Genomic DNA, 21,868 nt, shown 5'->3' with positions numbered 1-21,868 from the left:
ATGGAAAACCAGATACCAATATAGAGCAATGTGTATGTAGAAACACAGGATGCTTCATTTATCTTGGAGAATCCAAGGTGCAAAGTTGTATCCATAACAAAATAACCTTTATGTGACTTTAAACATATATAAATGTGACCAGAGCTGGAAACTCCCCAGAAGTCCACAGAGAGCTCATCACAAATTGATCCTGCCCCTTGAGATTTAAAATCCAAGACTCAAAGAAAGACTCAGGCTGATCTTTAACAGGACAGTGAACCTCTGTGCAAACAGTCTGTCTACAGCAGGGAAATGTGCGTTTTCTTTAGTGCACAAACCAGTCCCAGACTCAAACCAGGAAGCAGGTACCATATGAGTTGGAAGTGAAGAACAGTTGTTAACTGGAGTCAGTGTGAGCTACAGCCTGCTCTCCTCTGTCCAGAGTGTGTTCAGCAGTCAAGGGATGGCAGCTTTAATATAGCCACAGCCCAGTGTGGGAAGATTGATATCTGTACCACATTTTTTCCTTCCTTTGTCTGCAATGTGGTATTCTCTCCATGCTCAGCATCTTTCTCTTTTCATACAGTATTCAGAGCAGAAATAAGCTGGTAGCTAAAGATCACAAATTCTATTTTATCCACAAAAAGTATTTTATAACTATTTTTCTATCATAAACAGTACAGTTATATTTCAAGAAGTCCTAAAATCAACAAATAGTAGAGTTAACATATTGTATTATTGCTAGGTAATACATTAGTATTTTCTTTTTTAATAATATTTTAAATTTACACTTTGAAAATTTTGTGCTTGTGGACAATGTGTCTTCACTGTGTCCACCCTCATTCCTTCCTTTTTTTTCCCCAACATCCTTCCAGAACATGTCAGCATGTATTCCTCTTAATTTAATTAGTTAGTTAGTTAGTTAGTTAGTTAGTTAGTTAGTTTTAACCCATTGAGTTCAGTTAGTGTAATCCATACACATAAGGTCATTCAGTAGGGTATGGGCATCCTACTAATTGTGACCTACCAAAGGAAAGGGGATCTCCCTGCCCTGGCAGGCATAATTTACCAGTAGCTCCTCAGCATAGGATTGGGCCTCAGAAGCTTAATTTCATTTTCTTATGTTCCTTGCCTGTTCAGCTATATATGAACAATGAGTTATGGTCATATTTTCTCCCATTGGCACCTATTGCCTTCTTTTCTCCCTTACAAAACCCTTTCCTCTTCCCAAGAGTCCCCTTCCTGCAATGGCGCTCTCTCTCTCTCTCTCTCTCTCTCTCTCTCTCTCTCTCTCTCTCTCTCTCTCTCTCTCTCTTCGCTCTCTCCCTCCCCCTCCCTCCCTCTCTGTCTCTTCCCTCACAATCTCTCTTACACACACACACACAAACACATCATGTACATCTCTCTTTATATATTAATATATCTTTAACTCTCTCCCCATTCTCATTTTAATTACATTATTACCTTTTTTATTTCTTAAACTATTCGCTTCCATATCATAAGACTGGTGATGTTTTAGGACATAGTAAGACATTATGGGGTAGACTGAATTTACTGTCACAGCTAGACTGGCTCAATCCAGTTAGTGAATGAAGACATAAGAGAAAGGCCTGTGCATCTTTATGTGTAACTGGAGATAAAGGGTATTTTTGTGTACTATTCTGTTAATATGGAGTTATGTATAAGGAAGCAAGCATGTAAACATCTATGTCTCAACCATCACGTTTCTGTTTATACAATGCTATGAATAAATTATAATATTTCAAGTGTTGTTCAATGCTGGTAGGGGACTTGAGTAAAAATTGGTTTCTTTACTGGATATATAGATATGGAGGAAGTACTATGCATCATTTATGAGGACTAGACAAGGTAAGCAAACAAACATGAGGTATTTCACTTCCTTGAGCTCAGGGGTAAAGTGTAAGAGACAGAAATTCATTCAGAGTAGAGGAACATCTGAGTTATTTTATGTACACAAGGTGCCTCACAGAGAAAATTATAGCTAAATTATGATAAGGCATTTGTGATCTTGAGGTTTTCAGCCAGACTTAGAAAAGGCCAAGCTTACTTTTTAATTAAAATAAAATTAGTATACAAAAACATGTTTCAGAATGACACTTTTCCCTTACATGTATGTGCAACATTAAATGTTGTTCTTATTTGAAACTCCCCTGTCCCGTTTCTTGTCCTCCATATTCTCACCCCTTCCTCCTACCAACACTTCCTCTTACTTTCTTGTTGTACATATCCCATAACATTCTCATGCTTTCCACTGCCCTTTCCTGTCATCTCATATTCTTTTGACTGCTTTCATGGCAATTCTACATGTGAGAGAATATTTTTCTGTGTATAAGTAAAAACATATTTCATATTTTCTTTCTGATAGTATTTTCCCATAATGATTTCTAGTTTTAAATACTTTTCATTCTTATTTACAACTGAACATAATTCTACCGCATATATGCAGTATACGGGTCTTTTCCTTCATCTGTTGATGGAGTGCTAGCTGTTTTCTATATGCTGCCTTTGTGAACAGTATAGTAAAAAAAAAATAAAGGTGCACAAATATCTCTGTAGTATACTAGTATAAATCCAATGGATTTACCCACATAGCATAAAGCATAAATGGATCATGATACATTCATTTTTAATTTTTGGATCTCTCCATACCTGTTTTTCTCTAGCTATAACAGTTTACATTCCCCTCAACAACATGAAAGGATTCAACTTCCACAATCTTATCAGCAGTTATCTCTTGCTGTCTATCCTCTTGGTCATAGCCACTATGAACATATTTCAATGTGGATTTTGTTTGTACTTTCCTGAAGACTATGTGTATTGAACACCTTTTCAATTTACATTAGCACCTGTTTCTATAGTTTGAGAATTCTATTTAATATATGTATTCATGTATTGTATTGACTAGATGATTTATGTGAGGCAATGTTTAACTTCTGCAACTTTTCATATATTATAGATAAAAATTTCCTTTCAGATACACAGCGAGAGGACTTTATTCCATTATGCAGGTCATCTCTTTAGAGATTATTTTCTTTACTGTGTGAAGATTTCAAATTTCATGACATCCACAGAATTATTTCTTACACTGTTTGAATTCTTTTCTGAAAGACCTTCCCTATATTTATATCTTTAGGTATTTTAACTCTATTTCTTTTCTCCCGATTTTTTAAGAGTTCCAGGTCTTAAATAATTGAAATCTTTGATTCATTTTGAATAGATTTTTGTGCAGAAGAAGATATGTGCACCTTATTCTAGTATTCTATATGTGGCATTCAGTTCTACATGCACTATTTATTAAAAGGCATATTTCCTTTTCTGTGCATAATTCTTATGTCTCCTTCAAACATTAGAAGACTATAAATGGATGAGATTTTTTTTAATGCTCCATTCTATTAATTGATCTGCACATCTCTTTTGTTGGCAACCTGATATTTATCAACAGGGTAGAGTAATGTTTGTTTTATTTGTGATCTTGATGAACTATTAGGACTATCAGCTCATCATCTCCATAAGTACTGAATTAAAGAAGAAAGTTTATAGGTAGAAAAATCAAACAATAAGGAATGTAAAGAAAGGTTGGGAAAGGTGATATAAAAAAATCACTGCCTTAATCTAGACTCACCTTAAGAGGGAAGAGTTATAATAGAATTTTCAGGATATCATTCCATGATTTTTAGATACCATGAAGCCTTGTGAGAAACAAAGTTCTTTGCAGCTTACATTAACTCTTGTTAACTCTGTTACTTCCTTCTAACCAAGAGCATCACCTTCTTCCTGAACTGACTACATATAGGGATTGTGCACAAAGTAGAGTTCATATTTCAGAGCTGCTGGCACAGAAGTGCAATGTAGAATCTCCTGCTTCTGAGGACTGCATTTCCAAGATGAAGGATGAGATTGGGAAACATTCTGCTCTGGATCACTTCTGAACCTATTTGTTGAATAGCTTCTTGATTCTGTAAATACAAAAGAACCCTAAACTCTTTCTTCTGTTCCTGTGATACCAAAAACCAGTAATATGCCACATAGGACTATCAGCTCATCTTTGCTCTTTGTCCTTTCCTCTTTGCCAGATGAGTCTGAATGTGAGTCTGGATAACTCTGTCATCAAAAGAAAATGGAAAAGAAACAGAAGACGGAATGCATACCAAAAGGGGCATCAACAAAGTAAAACAAGGATGTATAACTAGCAATCTCTGGGCAAGAATTGTTCTTTTTCCCTGAGGACTCATCTGCTCCAGTAAACAGAAAGCTATGCAGTAGAAGAGCCTTGAAGCTAGGATGGCTTAGAACTAGGAAAAGGATGAGGTTCTCACACTTTGTATCAAGTTTTCCTGCGAAGTGATCACTTCAGACTCATAATTGTGATGTCGCTGATCATTTATAGTAAGTTAGCAAATTTGGCTGCATATCTTAAACTTTGAAAGTATTAATTATAAGTGGAAATTAGCCCAGAAACTTAGAATACCCAAAATACAATGTGCAAAACACAAGAAAATCAAGAAGAAGGAATACCAACAGGTGGATACTTCATTCCTCCTTAGAATAGGGGGAACAAAATACCCATGAAAGACATTACAGAGACAAAGTTTGGAGCTAAGATGAAAGATGGACTATCCAGAGACTATCTCACCAGGGGATCCATCCCATAATCAGCCACCAAACCCAGACACTATTGCATATGCCAGCAAGATTTTGCTGAAGGGACCCTGATATAGCTGTCTCGTATGAGGCTATGCCAGTCCCTGGCAAATATAGAAGTGGATGCTCATAGTCATCTATAGGATGGAACACAGGGCCCCCAATGGAGGAGCTAGAGAAAGTACCCAAGGAGCTACAGGGGTCTGCAACCCTATAGGTGGGACAACAATATAAACTAACCAGTACCCCCAAAGCTCATGTCTCTAGCTGCAAATGTGGCAGAAGATGGCCCAATTGGCCATCATTGGAAAGAGAGGCCCCGAAGTCTTGCAAACTTTATATGCCCCAGTACAGGGGAATGCCAGGGCCAAGAAGTGGGAGTAGGTGGGTAGGGGAGCAGGGCAGGGGGGAGGGTATAGTGAACTTTTGGGATAGCATTTGAAATGTAAATAAAGAAAATATTTAAATAATAAAATAAAATAAATTTTAAAAAGAAAGTATGTTACCTGCATTGTATTGTACATCAAAATGTACAATAACACATATTCTATTTAAACAATAACTATCATAATAAAAACAGCATACTACTAACAATGTAATCATTGGTGATACTCTCTCTCTCTCTCTCTCTCTCTCTCTCTCTCCCTCTCCCTCTCCCTCTCCCTCTCCCTCTCCCTCTCCCTCTCCCTCTCCCTCTCCCTCTCCCTCTCCCTCTCCCTCTCTCTCTCTCTTAGTTCTGCAATATATGGCATCCTAGATTCTAAATTGTGATCCTCAGTCATCCCCATTCTCACTGAGGAATTATAGGCACTGAATACCACACTTCAGGATTTTCTTTTATTTGTGTATTTTTTTCTATTAAAAACTTTACTTATTGTATCTTAAGCTATCATCTTCATTTTATGATTAAAAACCAGTGATGTCTTAAGAAATGGCAAAAGGCTGGTATTTCTTAATGTATAGACATTGTAAAACTTCCTTGACTAAATAACTAGAGAATTTCCTGAGTTGATATGAGGATAATGGAAGTCTCTTGTGTATGTTAAAGTTAGACTGTACAGTATATAGTGATTTTCAAACATTCTTTGATGCTATGTCAACAAATAAAATAAAATAAAATAGCCCTCTGTTATAGTTTGTATATGCTCGGCCCAGTGAGTGGCACTATTAGAAGTTGTGGCCCTGTTGGAGTAGGTGTGTCAGTGTGGGTGTGGGCTTTAAGACCCTCATCCTAGCTGCCTAGAAGCCAGTATTCTTCTAGCAGCCTTCAGATGAAGATGTATCAGCTTCTTCTGGACCATGCCTGCCTGGATGCTGCCATGTTCCTGCCTTGATGATAACAGACTGAACATCTGAAGCTGTAAGCCAGCCCCAATTAAATGTGGTCCTTATAAGAGTTGCTTTGGTCATGGTATCTGTTCACAGCAGTAAAACCCTAAGACATGCTCCATGTGTCTATAATCATTATTCTGGGAAAATAATACCATAATGTGATTTAAAAGGCACATGACAACTGCATGGAATTCTCCATATGAGTGTTTACAATGCTGGTAGAAGACTGGACAAAAACAGTTTTCCTTTCCAGAGAAAGGGGATACAGTGTGCCGTAGGTCATTAGAAGGAAGAAGCTGCTTGACTCACAGAAACATGGTTTTGCTCACTTCAAGCTCAGGAGAGAATCTGAGTGCCAGAACTGCATCCATAATAAAATGACATTTGCATGACTTTCAACATTTACAAATGTGGCTAGAGTAGGGTTCTCTTCAGGAAGACAATTACTATGTCATCCCCAGATATAGCTGTCTCTTGTGAGGCTTTGCCGGGGCCTAGCAAACACAGAAGTGGAAGCTCACAGTCAGCTATTGGATGGAACACAGGGCCCCCAATGGAGGAGCTAGAGAAAGTATCCAAGGAGCTAACGGGGTCTGCAACCCTATAGGTGGAACAACAATATGAACTAACCAGTACCCGCCCCCCCCCCCAGCTCATGTTTCTAGCTGCATATGTATCAGAAGATGGCCTAGTCGGCCATCATTGGAAAGAGAGGCCCATCGGTCTTGCAAACTTTATATGCCTCAGTACAGGGGAACGCCAGGGCCAAGAAGTGGGAGTGGGGGGGGTTATGGGGGGACTTTTGGAATAGCATTGGAAATGTAAATGAAGAAAATACCTAATTAAAAAATATGTCCAAAAAAAAAAGAATTAAGCATAAAATCAGGAGGCTAGAAAGGTGGTCAGCAGTTAAGGGCATCTGGATCTAGGAGATGGCAGGAATTCAGAGCCTAGTACTTAATCCAGTGACTCACAAGTGTCTGCAACTCAAGCTCCAAAAGATATACCCCTCTTCTGAACTCCATGGCCATCTGCACATAGATATGCACACATTTATGCATATGCACATGTGTACACGCACACACACACAATACACACACACACACACACACACTTAACTAGTTTTGTAAAACAAAATCTCAAACACTGATGCTAATCAACATCAGTGTTATGGAAGGATGCAATCAGAAGTTATGATCCGTATATCTCTAACATCTTTCAGCCATGAGCACAGTGTGAAGGAAGAGTGATGGTGGATAGGTACAGACAAACAAGAGACAAGCCAAAAAGGATAAGAAAGTGGTATGAAGAATAGCTATCTCAGACCTGGCCTGTTTCTCATGGGCCTCTAAATAACCTCCAGTCCTGTGTGAAATCTGCTGCAGTTGGTGCCAGATCTAGGAAGTTTCTGTGACCGCCTTCCCGTTTCTGGTCTCACCTGCTTCCTGAATTGTGTCCACAATGGTTTTATGCATAGAGGGCAACGTACATTTCAGCGCTGTGTACAGACTGCTGGCACAGAGCTACAGTGCTGAGTCGTCTTCTTCAGAGGATAGGATTTCCAGGATGCACTGTGAGTTCGAGGAACACTTAGCTGAGAATCTCTTCTTGACCAAGTCTGTTTGTTCCATAATTTCTTCATTTCGAAAGTTAATCAAAAATGTAAGTTCTTGTTTCTGGTTCTGTTGATACCAGTAAAAGGCAGTGTGCCCTTTTTCAGGACTACAACTCATGTGTGCTTTCTGTCCTTTCTCTTTGACCAGGTATCGTGGAGTCTGGGTTACTCCAGCAACAAAAGAGCCTGGAAGAGGGGGAAACAGAAAATGAGAACAGGACAGGAGGGACTCTGAAAGGGAAAAACATTGGGAACTGTAGTGTGGAGTGTGAGGACAAGTCCTTTCCCTTTTGACTCAGTTCTTACCTGCCCCAAGCAGACAAAGTGCTACACAGCAGAGCAGTCTTGCACCCATGATCACACTAGGCCAGCAGAGGATGCAGTGTTTTCATGTTGTCATCTGCAGTCTTCCTGTGACGTGATCTTTTGCCAACTCCACTATCATATTACTGCTTTCTGTGACCAGTGAGAATGAGAAAGTTCTTAGTATCAGAAAGAAAGCTTTTCCTCACCTTTGTTAGAGATAGCTCATTGACTCTTATATTCATTCAAAAACAGTTGTATGTGTATTTGACTAACATAACCAATGCACTTGAGTTTTTGTGAAGTCATGAAATGATAATATCAGATCAAAATGTGCTACCACTGGACGGTGTTTACAGTACATGTTCTGTATTTTATTCTCTTACAGTTGTGTTATATACATACTCATTATATATGCACATATTACTTTGATCATATTCTTGCCATTGTCTCCACTAATTTTCTTCCCTTCCCAATCAACCTTCTTCCCAACAAGTCTCCCTTCTATTTCCTTAATATATTAGTGGTTCTTCCTCTCAGCCACCCCACTGTTGTCATAGGCTGGAACCACCACAGCAGCTTTCTCTCCCATTCATCTCTGCACATATCATTGGCCAAAATCTCTTCCGTTATTGTCCCCTAATAAATTAGTGATATTATTTATTTATTTATTATTTTTTGTCTGTATCTCTATCATGGAATTGATGATGTTTTGGGACAGAACAACATGGGATTGTGGGAGATAGTCAAGCTACTGGCAGTGCAAAAAATGGCTTGGTCTGGTCACTGGATAATGTCAGTGGGAGAGATGAGAATACAAGAGAAAGGCTTGTGTGTTTCACAATGGGACTGGAGCACACATTAATTATGAATAATCATTTGGTAATATGTACATATGTAAAATAAAACACACACAGAACATATGCTTCATATTTCAACTCTCATATGGCAGGGCATGAAATACTGCAAAGTTATTGTAATTGTCTATGTATATAAGTACCTGGGTTTCAATTTTGTAAGGAAGCTGTGGACAATGTATTTCCTTTCTGGCAAAAGTCGATTTTGAATACACTCTTTCATTTAGAAGGGACAGATTAGATGAACACACAGAAACATGAAGTGCTTCACTCAAGTTGAGGTCACGGGAGTTACAAGCAGCAGTATTGTACTATGTGATTAAGATACTACAGATGTGTGCAGACTTGAATGTTCACCAAGAAAACCATGGTCAAATCATTACAAACCTATTTCCCCTTAAGATATAGGTTTCAAAGTAACCAAACTTAACAGTTTGGCAAAATAATACCAACTAACTTTATGATATTGGTAATCATCTGATTACCATGAAGACCACGTGAAAGAAAATTCATAGCAAGAAGGGTCAGAAAAAAAACAGAAAAAAAATAAAATAAAGAAGAGAGAGAAGCAATATGAAGAGCTGACTTGGTCTGGGTGTGCTGTTTTAGAAGTGTCTCTTCTAAACTCTCTCCTGTGTGAAATTTGTTGTGGTTTGCACTGGCTCATTAATTTCTCTTCCTTCCTTCCAACCTCACCTGCTCCCCAAGTGGCTCCCGGGTGAGTTTGTGTGCAGGGGGAGTGCACACTTCAGCGCTGTGGATTGACTGCTGGAGCACAAGTACAGTGCTGAGTCTTCTGCTTCGCACGTTCTGATTCCCAGGCTGCAGAGTGAGCTGGAGGGGCACACAGCTGAGAATCTCTCCTTGACCATGTCTATTTGATCAAGAGGCTGTTGATTCTGAAAGTAAATCAGGAACTTTAATTCTTTGCTCTGCTTTTGTTGATACCAGAAAACAGCAGTGTGCCCCTTTTCAGGGATACATTTCATCTCTGCTTCCTGGCCTTTCATTTTGATCAAATATCTTGGCTTCTGTGTAACTGCAGCATCAAAAGAGCCTGGAAGAAAATTAAAAAATAAAGCATATTTACACCGGCCAGGAGAGACTCCAGCAAGGAAAATTATTTGGGTGTGTTTGAATCTATCTTGCAAGCTTAGGTCTCACCTGCCCCCAGGAGGCAAAGTGCTACATAGCAAATGAGCCGTGCACCCATGGCCCCACTGGAGCGGCAAAGGATGTGGTGTCTTCTTGTTTTATCAGTATCCTTCCTGTGACATCATCCCTTGGTAAATTCAGTTCTTACATTATGGCTTTGTGTCACCACCAAAGCAGTTCACAGTATTAAAAGAGCTTTTCTCTGCCAGAGCCTGACATATACAGAGGCAGATGCTCGAAGCTAACCATTGGACTAAGCACAGGGTCCCCAATGGAGAAATTAGAGAAAGGACTGAAGGAGCTGAAGGGATTTGTAACCCCATACAAAGAACAACAATATCAACCAACCAGAGCTTCCAGCGTCTAAACCACCAACCAAGGAGTACACATGGAGGGACCCATGGCTCAAGCCATATATGTAGCAGAGGATCGCCTTGTTGGGCATCAATGGGAGAAGAGGCCCTTGGTTCCATAAAGGCTCAATGCCCCAACGTAGGGGACTGTGAGGGCAGGAAGTCCGGACTGGGTGGGGGCACACCCTCATAGAAGCAGGAAGGGGGATGGGATAGGACGGAAATCGGGAAATGAGATAACATTTGAAATGTAAATAAATAAAATAGTCAATAAAAAAAGAAAAAAGGAGCTTTTCTGTAACTACTAAATATAATTTGTTAAAGTTTTATTCATCTAAAAAATTTTCCAATTACTTTACTATCATAACAATACATCTATATTTTAAAAAGCTATAAAGTAAAGAAAATACCAAATTTAAAGGCTCATACTACTGTCAGGTAATTCTTATACCTTTAATCCATTAACTATAGTCTTTATGGTATAATGGTATTTTAGAGTTTTCTCATTCTCTCCTTCTCTTTCTGTCAAAATCAGCTGTGTAGCCCATCAATTATAAGCCTGAGCCACCACAACAATGTACTGCCTCCTCTATATACAGGAAATAGATTTCTTTCTCGGCCCTTCTGCTTTCTTGTTGAGTTGTTGATTTTATTTATTCTTTTTTGTTTTTGTTTTTGTTTTTGTTTTTGTTTTTCGAGACAGGGTTTCTCTTTATAGCCCTGGCTGTCCTGGAACTCACTTTGTAGACCAAGCTGGCCTCGAACTCAGAAATCTGCCTGCTTCTGCCTCCCCAGTGCTGGGATTAAAGGAGTGCACCACCACATCTGGCTTGATTTTATTTATTCTTAAATTATCCATCTGCATTTTAATCATAAAACAGATCTGAGAAAGTGAAAAAATGTGGAATCTACTAAACCTACTATCACTTCTAGATTAGCTCTGGCTATTCACTGGGTTGTGTCAGGAACAGATATGAGGACATGGAAGAAATGCTGTGCTCTGATATATGTTTCTGGAGATAAAGAGTAACTTTTAAGATGTGTAAAGCGAGCTATATATGTAATAGTCCATGTCTCAACCCTCATGTTTCTCACGGTGCTCTTGAAGATTATAAAAGCTCATGACAGGTTCAGTCCAGGTGTTTCAATTCTGTCAGTAAGCTAGAAAAAAACTTAATTTATCTCCTGGAACAAATGGATATGGAGGGAATAGTATGTAGCTATGATTAAAAAAAAAACAGATAGGCGTTGTGCATACACACATGGTGTTTCAATCCATTTCAGATAAGGAAGGATAGCGATCTAAGTATCAGATTTGTATCATTAATAAAATGACCAGTTATGCTGTGTCAAAATAGATACGTATGTGTCTACAGTGGTTTGTCTATGACACGGTCTTGCCTGGATCTTCAAAATTCCTTTTGTCTCGAGATTTCAAAACTAAGCTCATAAGGAACTGTGTTAATGTTTAATGAGACTATTGGAACATGTTATCTTTAGTGACTGTCTTATTCTCCGCATGAAACTGTATCAATGAGAAGGAAAGTAGGCTGAGAGAGAAAAGCAAGAGGTGGACAAAAGAAGAGAAAAATAATCATAGGAAGCCACTAAAGGCTTCATGTGCAACCTTCCTGTGAATGGATCCCTTTACAGATGCAATTGTTACATTATTGTTTCGGTACCACCAAAGCAATTTGTGGTGACAGGATAGTCTTTCATTGCGCCACTAAATAAAACCTAATGATATTTCACTCTTTCAGAACTATCTTGTATTGTTTCATTAATATAAGCTACACATCTATATTTTGAGAATTCATAAGATAAATATAATATCCAAATTAATATCTCTTATTACTTTTGGACAGTGCTAATATTATTAATTTATTAGCTTCTTTTTGTCTCTCTGTCTTTGCCTCATTCTGTCTCTGTCTTTCTCTCTGTCATTGTCATTCTCTCTCTCTGTCTCCCTCTCTGTCTCTGTCTCTCTCTGTCTCTCTCTGTCTCTCTGTCTGTCTCTCTGTCTGTCTCTCTGTCTGTCTCTGTTTCTGTCTCTCTCTCTATCTCTCTCTCTCTCTCTCTCTCTCTCTATATATATATATATATATATATATATATATATATATATATCCAAGATCTTAAATCAAGATGTTATAAAACTTACATTATATTGTATAACTGGCCTCACACTTGAATCCTTCCTGCTTTCTGCTTTCTTGGACCCCAGGCACTATCTACCACTGAACCTTTCTTCTCTTCTTTCTTCCCCTTGCCCTTTTGTATTGAAGTATTGACTTCGTGTTTCTAAAATAACCCTCTTCAACTTTATGTTAAAACTGGTAGTATCCAAAGAAAAGAATGTAGAATCTCTACATGGCACTGTTTAACTGGTCACCGTAGGTCAGTTGGACACATCATAGGCAGATATGGGGTTTGGGAGAAAGGCTTTGAAATTCTACATTAAGAATGGATCCAAAATAAGTCTCTAGAATCCTTTCATAATTTACAGATATGGAAAGTAATATGTCTTCATTTCTCCATAATCACATCTCTGAACATACACCACACATTGACAATAACAGACTGTGAGATGCAGTAAGTCTTTAGTGCTTACAGAAAACTTGAAATACTTTTCTGGAAAAAGTGCATGTGTGAATGACACACAGAAATATGGAGTATTTCACTCACTTTGACCTTGGGAGCAAAGTGAAAATCTAGGTAGCATCCATTAAAAAAAAAAAAAAACCAACACATAACTTAAAACGCATACACAGAGGGCTTGTGTTAGGTGTTCCCTGGGAAGGGAATGATAGATCATCGCAAATCTATTCTCTTGAGATCATTTAAAATTCAGACTTTGAAAGAGCCATCTTGATCCTTATCAGCATGGGAAAATGGTGATATTGAGTTTGAGCTCTTTGGTGACCAGCTTATTTTCATCATGAGTACCACATTGAAAAAAAAAAAAACAAGTAGTAGACACAAACAGAAACACAGAAGGCACAGAAAGAGGAGGAAAACACCATAGGAAGGTCATTCTTCCCAGGTCTGGCTCCAAAGTCTTTCAGAATTGTCAAGCTGTCGCTCCACTTCTAGGTACCTTCTAATCTTTTGTGAAATCTGCTGTGGTTTGCACTGGCTCCAGTTAATTTCTCTTACTTTTTCCAACCCAGAGTATCACCTGCTTCTTGAGTTGGCTCCATGGAGAGTTTGTGTGCTAAAGACAACACACATTTCAATGCTGTGGACAACTGCTGGCACAGAGGTATAACACTGAGTCTCCAGCCTCAGAGGAACTGATTTCCAAGCTGCAGGGTGAGCTTAAGGGACACTTAGCTAAGAGTCACTTCTTGAACAAGTCTGTTCTGTCATGAGCTTCTTGATGTTGAAAAAAAAATAAAAAAACTTTAACTCTTCTTTCTGCTTCTGTTGGTACCAATAAACAAAAGAATGTCCCTTTTCTGGGATACAGCTCATTTTTGCTTTCTGTCCTTTGCCTTTGAAAAGACGTCATGGAGTCTGGATAACTTGGCAATCCAAAGAGCCTAGAAGTTAAGAAAACAGAAAATATTAAAAAGCCCAAGTGTCCCAAGAAGGATCCTGACAAACAAAAGAAGGCTTGGAGCTATTGTCAAGAATCCCAGAACAAAGACTCACCTGCTACTAGGAGATAAAGGGCTACATACCAGAGAAGCCACATGCTCATGATTGCATTGACTAGCAAAAGGAGACATCAGACCTCATCTACAGTTTTTCTATGACTAGATAGATCCCTTTTCAGATTCATGGCCATCATGATATATGCATGTTGTTGCTGACATATTTTACAGTATGGAAGGAAAATTTTAACAAGTAAATAAATTTGGTTTTCTTTCTGTCTTTCTTTTTTAATAAAAACAACACATATGTATTTTAGATAGCTAAAAACAAAAAAGGCACTGCACAAAGCATCTTACGGCTACTAGACAATGACCAGACTGTTTGTGCTTTAGTAATAATCTCTGAAATTTTCTTTCTAAGTCTTCTTTCCATTAGAATATATGTGAGTGTATAAGCATGCTTATTTTCATACATGTGCATATATAGTATTTCACATTATGTTTTACTAAATGGTCTTTAATTGCTCCTTTATGACTCCTTTTAGCTAATTATTATCCTTCCTTGTTACCATATTTCATCTTATGAACCATTTAATTTATCTTCAGTGTTTCTCTATTTTCTCCTAAGGAACCTTTCTCATTAACTTATGCATAGGTTTCGATCTCACAGATGGACATTGTTTCAGGCTATTTGTCATCTAATTAACTTTGTGTTACTGGTCCCTGTTATCACTGCTGTTTCATAACTTTATGACTGATCACTGCTTCAAAAATGTTTAATCCTGTAGCTATTTTTTTACTGTCTTTCAGCTTATTCATTTGCTAGTGTTTGTTTTTGCTAACCTCGCTTTTTCTTGCCTGCATTTTCAATCACTGTTTTAGGTTATACAATCTTTTTTTTGTTGTTGTTGTTGACAGTTTTGTCTTTATTTTACTCTCCCTCATTCCTATTTTCAATCTATAGAAATAAGATAACAGCCTGAAGTATGCATTTCCATGAAATTTTCCTTTCTCATTCAATTGAAGGTTCCTTCACTTTCTAAATTGGTATTGAAGTCTAGCCCTGACTATGTTTTATATGTATCTCGTTCTTAGTCATTCCTGTTTGTATACAGATTCTTGATTGTATTTCTTCTGAATAATTGTAAATTTTAGTGATATTTACAGTTTATCCAAGTTCTTAGCTTGTAAGATACTCATTAGGCATTTTGCTTAATTTTTACATGTATTTTTTTATTGATTTCTAAGGAAATGAATTTGTAAGTACTTTTAGAAGTTCTCTGCACTAGCCTTTCTTGAGTATGTAAATATTGATAGAAATAACTAATTTTTTGTGGATGAAATATAGATATATACCTGTACCTTAGCACATAACTATTAGTGTGCTCTTAATGATTAACTTTGAGAACTATCTCAATTTTGATATGTCCATTTTAATCAATCTCTAATAATGAAGGAGATACTAAATACTTCCTTGTCTTGAGAGCCTCAAACAGTACGAGTATTTTGCCTTAAGGGAACTTCATGATTTCACTAGGTGCATTATTTTACAACTGGATTGATGATGGCTGTGCTGTGATTGATGGTCCAGTTGCATTTTTGTATATTCATACGTGCAATTTTTCACTATCATTTGTAGAAAATTCTATTATTCATCTCCTGCATTTTCACTATTGTTCATGGATATACAAGATTTTTCCATTGATCTGTTTATGTCACCATTGCTGCTTGCCATAATTTCCACTACTGTTATCTTTGTCAAACTCATCCCTCCTATGTTCTTCTTTTATTCCAAGAGTTCCCTGGCTGTTGGTAACCCTTTATGTCTCCATGTAATCTAAAGGCTTAGCTTATAAAATTGTAAAGAAAACCTATTCATATTTTGATTACTTGATTACATTAGATAAATTAATTTAAGAAAACTGGCATTTAAAATATATTTACTGGATTCAATTCCTAGTGCTGCCACTATGGAATTCAATATAAAAGTTGCTCAAAAGAGTAAGAATAAAATTACCACATGATCCAGCTATACCCCTACTGGTTGTATAGTCAAAGGAAACAAAGTTTACATGAAGAAGGAATATCCTGCATCCACCATGTTTAATGTGGCCAAGTTACACAATAGCAAATTTATGAAATTCATGCAGATTTCCATCAGGGAATAGATTAAGAAATGTAGCATATATGCAATAGAGTGTAATATAGACATTATAGCTGTCTCTTGTGAGACTAGGCCGGGGCCTAGCAAACACATAAGTGGATGCTCACAGTCAGCTATTGGATGGATCACAGGACCCCCAATGAAGGAGCTAGAGAAAGTACCCAAGGAGCTAAAGAGATCTGCAACCCTGTATGTGCAACAACAATATGAACTAACCAGTACCCCGGAGCTCTTGACTATAGCTGCACATGTATCAAAAGATGGCCTACTAGGCCATCACTGGAAAGAGAGGCCCATTGGACAAGCAAACTTTATATGCCCCAGTACAGGGGAACGCCAGGGCCAAAAAGTGGGAATGGGTGGGTAGGGGAGTGGGGGGGGAGGGTATGAGGGACTTTTGGGATAGCATTGGAAATGTAATTGAGGAAAATACGTAATAAAAAAGATATATATATATATTTTAAAAAAGAGTGAAATCATGTTGTTTAAAAGAAAATTTTATAGATCCAGAAGTTCCCTGTTAATTGATATTATCCAGATTCAGAAAGATTTAGAACATGTTGTATATTTTCTTTTATATGTCAATACTTTCACACCCCACATAACCATGTTTAATGTGGTCAACTTACACAATAGGAAATATAAAGACAACCAATCAGAAGCGAAGTATAAATAATAAGGGTAAGTGATCAAAGCACCTTATCTACATAGGTCAAAACGTCCTAATGAAATTCCCTGTTTTTTTTTTTTTTTTACAATTAGTATGCAGTAGTAAAAAGTAAATATCAATATACACATTTTCATTTTAAAAACTTTTAAATGGATAAAAACAATGAATTTTCTTTCACTCCATATAAAAATTTCAAACCAGTACATTATGATCATTTTTCCCCTGGGATCATATACATTTTACATCTTCTTTTCTACAGAGAAGAGAAATACATACACTTTTCTAAAGATTTTCTGATTAAAACATGTTCAACTTTTAAAAACCTGAAATGTGTATACCTGCATTCTATGAAGTAACTACTTAGGAAAGGTGTGTTTCTAATCACTTCCTCTTCTCATGCCTCTCAGCATGTCCATACCCCCAAGTTCAAGTTCAAGTTCAAGTTCAAGTTCAAGTTCAAGTTCAAGTTCAAGTATTATGTCTGGTCAGTCTATGGAAACTGATTCTTGTGCTTTCATTGAGCTTTACTGCCCCCCCCCCCGTGTGTGTGTGTGTGTGTGTGTGTGTGTGTGTGTGTGTGTGTGTGTGTGTGTTCCTGACTCTGGAAACTCTCTAGTTTTTTCTTTTCTCACTTTATTAGATATATCAAACATTTGTTTGTCTTCCTTTGACCTTTTATTTTACACCATAATTATTCCCAGCCCTTAGGTCATTTTAATTGCCCCAAATCAACAGAAAACTATAGCTTGTATTTGCAGGGATTTTTTTTCTGCTGTCTATATTTATATTTTTGAAAAGTTCTCAGGATCAAGAAAATTAATCTTTTATAAAATGAGTTCTGCTGAATGAAAACCACATGCCAGCTACACTGAATCTTTATTTCACATTGGGATACTTCTTGGTCTAGTCTAGGTTTTCACCCAGTGTCCTATAAACTTGATTGAGCGCCTTTTATCCCAAAAGAGAATCACTATTCTTGATAAGATTCTATTTCATTGTAAATTGTGGTCTTTGTAGAGAACCAGTGTCACAGAGAGAAAATCTAAAATAGTTGTGTTAATAGCCTGTCTCTATTGGAGGAACCCAATAGGAAGATATGCATTCATATCCACAGGGTCAAAAACTGAACTTAGAAAGAAATAATCAGTTTACTTTCCCAAACTGGTCCAGTTGAACATAGTGTGCTAGATTCCTCTTTAATAATTGCTTTCCACATGTTGCTTTCTTCGAAAAATTCTCAAGAAGTTTTTCCTCTTACCATTCATATTCGCTTGAGACCAGTTTAATCAGATATGGCCTCCTTTTAGCATCTTCTGTTCCACTGGAAAAAAATTAGGGAATGTGCCCTGACCTCCCAAGCAAGTCCAATTAGAGTCTGATTTACTACCATAATACATTCAGGCCTGCTAAATTCCCTTATGATTATGTACTCTTTGGATAATTAGCTCTGTGGATTAATGTGTTTACTATTCAGCTAGCCCTCAGTATTTGAAAAGTAGCATGACAGAGAAAATTTTCAAGAACAAAAGTGTATCTGGTTTAACTGTTTTCATGAGTGTTTCATGAGAATTCAGAAAGGCGAGTAGGAAATAATAGCTAGTGGAAGAAATAAAGTAAATGAGGATATGTGAGGAGAGCAGGCATGGAGAAGTTGATGTACAAAGGGGATTGACCTGTGCTACTGAGGTACACTACCAGAACAGAGGTCCAATGCCATTTGGCTAGGGCAGGTCAACTACATGGTGAGGGAAAGACACTCCTCTCTTTGAGAAAGACACTTTATCCACACATCTTCCCTCTGAGCATCCTTTTCAACTGCTGAACAATAATTCCATTTCAGTCCTTTCTCTAGGCCCTGCTGGTACCAGTACATAGCATTATATACCAATTCAGTTGTCAACGCAGAGTTAGTCCTGTCAAGTTCCACTGAATAGAAATTGATCTGAAAGACCGTACTATTCATCGATCCTGTGGGCAAAATGAACAAGGACTGAGGATTGTGCTCAGAAGTGAGCCTGATGCTGTTGAGAGAAGTAGGTGTAGAACAGGGATCTGGCAAACCTGGGAAAGGAATTTTCTGTGTGTTAAACTCAGATTTACCTAGTCATAGAGACAAAATATCACAAGGCAAATCATAAAATTCTCAGTTTCAGTGAAAAAAAAATCTCTATAGCTCCATCATAGGCTCTCAGAAATTGGAAGGCAAGTGTCCCACACAGCAAAATGTGTAGAATTCATCATCATTGACACATGACAATCGTCAATTTATTCTTTCTGATGGTAAGACAAGGGTTGAAGTTCCAGGCTCTTGCACTTCTTTTCTGCTTCTGAAAGCTGTGTATATCCATTATAAATGAAAAGCAAGCTAACCAAATGGGATGATTTTGTGGCCAAAGTCACATTCAGAATGGTGTGTGTGTGTTGGGGGTGAAGGTGCATTGGCTATAGTTAGAGCTGGGAAGGTAAACTCCTGTAAGTTTCAGACTCTGTTGATTCCTTTCATTCCCACTTTATTGCTAATATGAAAAAAATCCACACATAAGAGGTAGCTCAGATGATCTATTGTTTCTTTCAAATAACTCTTTTTATCCATTACCTATCTTTACCATAAGTAATTAATGTGGTGAATGTGATGAGACTGCTCCTAGAAGCTTCCCAACCACAGAAGTCACAAAGCTTTACACGATAGTTTAGAGCACAGGACTAGGAGGTAAGGGAGGCTCAAATCCTAGTACTGCCATTTTCAGCTAAGCATCCCTGCTAATATTGACCTCTCTTTGATTTAATTTTCTCTTCTGTAACATGCCATGATGAGTATCTTTCTCAGAATAACAGAGAATTTAGAGCAGTTCTTAGCCCAAATCAAACACTATGTGTATGTTTGCTATCATTAATTTTAGCATCTGATATTCTAATAAAAACATTAATAATTTAATACCATGTCAAGAGACATCAGATGTGTATTGACATGGAATTTCACCTGCTAATGAAAATTATTTCTCATCACTGGATTTGAATTATAATTTCCACAAGAATACATTTATTGTATAAAATCTTAGGTAAATGGAAAGGACATTAATCATGTCGTAAAGATGCTGCTCATCTGCTAAACAAATGTTATTGTATACTTCATCCTGGGTCGTCTGTAACACTTCAGGTATAATGTTTTATAATAATCTCATGGTTGAAATACAAAGGTTTTGTAGTTGTTTGTGACCACTGATGAAAGTAAAGGGGAAGTCAGAGAAACCATGATAACAAAGAAAAGGAAAGGGGTTGGAAGTGGGGGAGGGGGGAGAACGAAAGAAGAACAGAAGTAGGTACTAAGAGGAGATCTGTGGCTGCTTTAAGTGTCTACAACTTGGCTTTTGCATTTCAGTCACACCACAGAGGTGGGGGCCTCGTCCCTTATAAGGGCCTCTTCACTTTTGTCAGTCTGACAAACCCCAAAGACCCCTCTTGAGTATATCTAAAGGTATAAAATGAAATTCATAATATTACAGATAAAACTGTCTTTTCTAATGCTGATATTAAAATACTACTTACATTTTATTATGATATTAATGTATAGACAACCTCAAAGTCAAATGAATAAACTACATGCTGATTAATTAGAAAACTACCATGATTTCAAAACCATGGTAAAGACAAATGGTATTTACGCTATGTAATACAATATGACAAAATTGACTTTCAAATCCCTGTAATGTATGCAATATATGCAAATGAAAATGAATGTGATTTACATTATCAAGTTGGTTACAGATATAACCAAAACTGTTACTTTTTAATTCACTATTTTTATTGTGAAATAAATGGTGTGTTTTAATTAGACAATGAAAATATAGATGTATTTTTCCATTTAAATCTGTGTATTCTTTAAATTTTATCTGTGCAGTTCCAAGAGGCCTGGAGATCATAGGTTAAACACTTCTGCTTTAGGAAAGAATATGCTTTACTCTTGAAGCCATGCATGGAAAACGTTAGAAAGCTTGCATAGCTTCTAAAACCCTTTGTACACCCGTATAATTCCTACTGATTTCAAAGGATAACACTATCAATTTTTTATATTGACACTGATACTTAAAATAGAACAAACATTTATTAAAATTGTATCCCTGTCTTGGGAAAGTGAAGAAAATTTGCATAATCACTTCTTCTACACGGTATATTTGCTGCCAGCCACACATCTCATTACCTGTGTCATTATCATCCCCATCCTCCTCCTCATATGTATGTGATTCCCAAGAAGCACCACTGTAATACGATGGCAGGTACCCTCAGAAATGCAAGATTCAAATTTGTTCTAAGAAATCCTATAATCAGGAAAAAAATCCTAATCAGAATCACTGAAAGATATATACACTGCATATTTTTAAACTATTTGCTTGGAATTCTAGCATCAGGAGGCAGAGGCAGAAGGGTCTCTGTGGTTTTTAGGGATAGCCTTGCCTACAGAGGGAGTTCTAGGATAGCCAGGATTACACAATGAGACATTGTCCTTTTAAAATTCTTTGCAGTAATGTGTGCAAATAATTCCAAATCTGCCTCACAATTCAGTGATATGATATGTTAATGTACACATTAGTGAGAGAAATGTAGATAGTTCTACTGGGAACAGATCTTTGTTGTATTCTCTGTTAGGAAGTATAATACTTTAAAGATAACTCAAAGGGGTAAATAGTGAGGAAGGTTATGCCACTAAATTCTGTGTACATAAGACATTTATTTAGCAAATTATTTCTGCAAAAGAATTGAAATCAGATTAATTCATTATTATAAGCTTTACATTTACCAACTGATACCTCTACCTCTTTGTGCTAGTTATTCATCTGAATGCTTACATACCATTAAATTAATAAACTATTTTTAGAAAATGTTAAGTTTTCAGCAAAACCAGTGGGTAAGGGAAGACTATTGCTTCTGAGAACTACTGTCTAGGCTCTTTACTGTGGACATCTGTGTTATAAGACTGCAGGCATCATGAATGTGGCCATGGCAATGTGTAGACTGGACTAGCCAAGATACAACACCGAAGTTCTCCACACCATATCATATGTTTACCCATATGGGTTCCCTTTATTCTTGGAAGTTTATTGTTTTGCTTGGAAAAAAATATACTTCTTAGTGAGCACACTGTATAAGTTTTACAAGTTTTTTTTTTTTTTTTACAGGTTAAAAA

The 21,868-nt window shown here is 37.2% G+C and overlaps 2 pseudogenes, 2 gene segments (V, D, J or C) and 1 further gene; all 5 read right to left on the bottom strand.

Moving 5' to 3' along the window:
- Nucleotides 1-21,868, bottom strand: part of Tcrb (T cell receptor beta chain) — a 667,076-nt gene that overhangs the window by 332,338 nt on the left and 312,870 nt on the right.
- Trbv25 (T cell receptor beta variable 25) lies at nucleotides 3,824-4,360 on the bottom strand (annotated as a pseudogene). Its single transcript is given in 2 exon segments — nucleotides 3,824-4,100; nucleotides 4,317-4,360. Coding segments are annotated over 2 exon segments (321 nt in total).
- Trbv24 (T cell receptor beta, variable 24) lies at nucleotides 7,477-7,943 on the bottom strand. The segment is given in 2 exon segments: nucleotides 7,477-7,774; nucleotides 7,895-7,943. Coding segments are annotated over 2 exon segments (347 nt in total).
- Trbv23 (T cell receptor beta, variable V23) lies at nucleotides 9,508-9,961 on the bottom strand. The segment is given in 2 exon segments: nucleotides 9,508-9,805; nucleotides 9,913-9,961. Coding segments are annotated over 2 exon segments (347 nt in total).
- Nucleotides 13,500-13,959, bottom strand: Trbv22 (T cell receptor beta variable 22; annotated as a pseudogene). The gene is given in 2 exon segments: nucleotides 13,500-13,798; nucleotides 13,911-13,959. Coding segments are annotated over 2 exon segments (348 nt in total).

This window comes from Mus musculus, chromosome 6 (genome assembly GCF_000001635.26).
Source record: "Mus musculus strain C57BL/6J chromosome 6, GRCm38.p6 C57BL/6J".
Classification (NCBI taxonomy): Eukaryota; Metazoa; Chordata; class Mammalia; order Rodentia; family Muridae; genus Mus; species Mus musculus.
The sequence above is the reverse complement of the archived record's forward strand: the minus strand, read 5'-3'. Positions and strand labels throughout refer to the sequence as shown.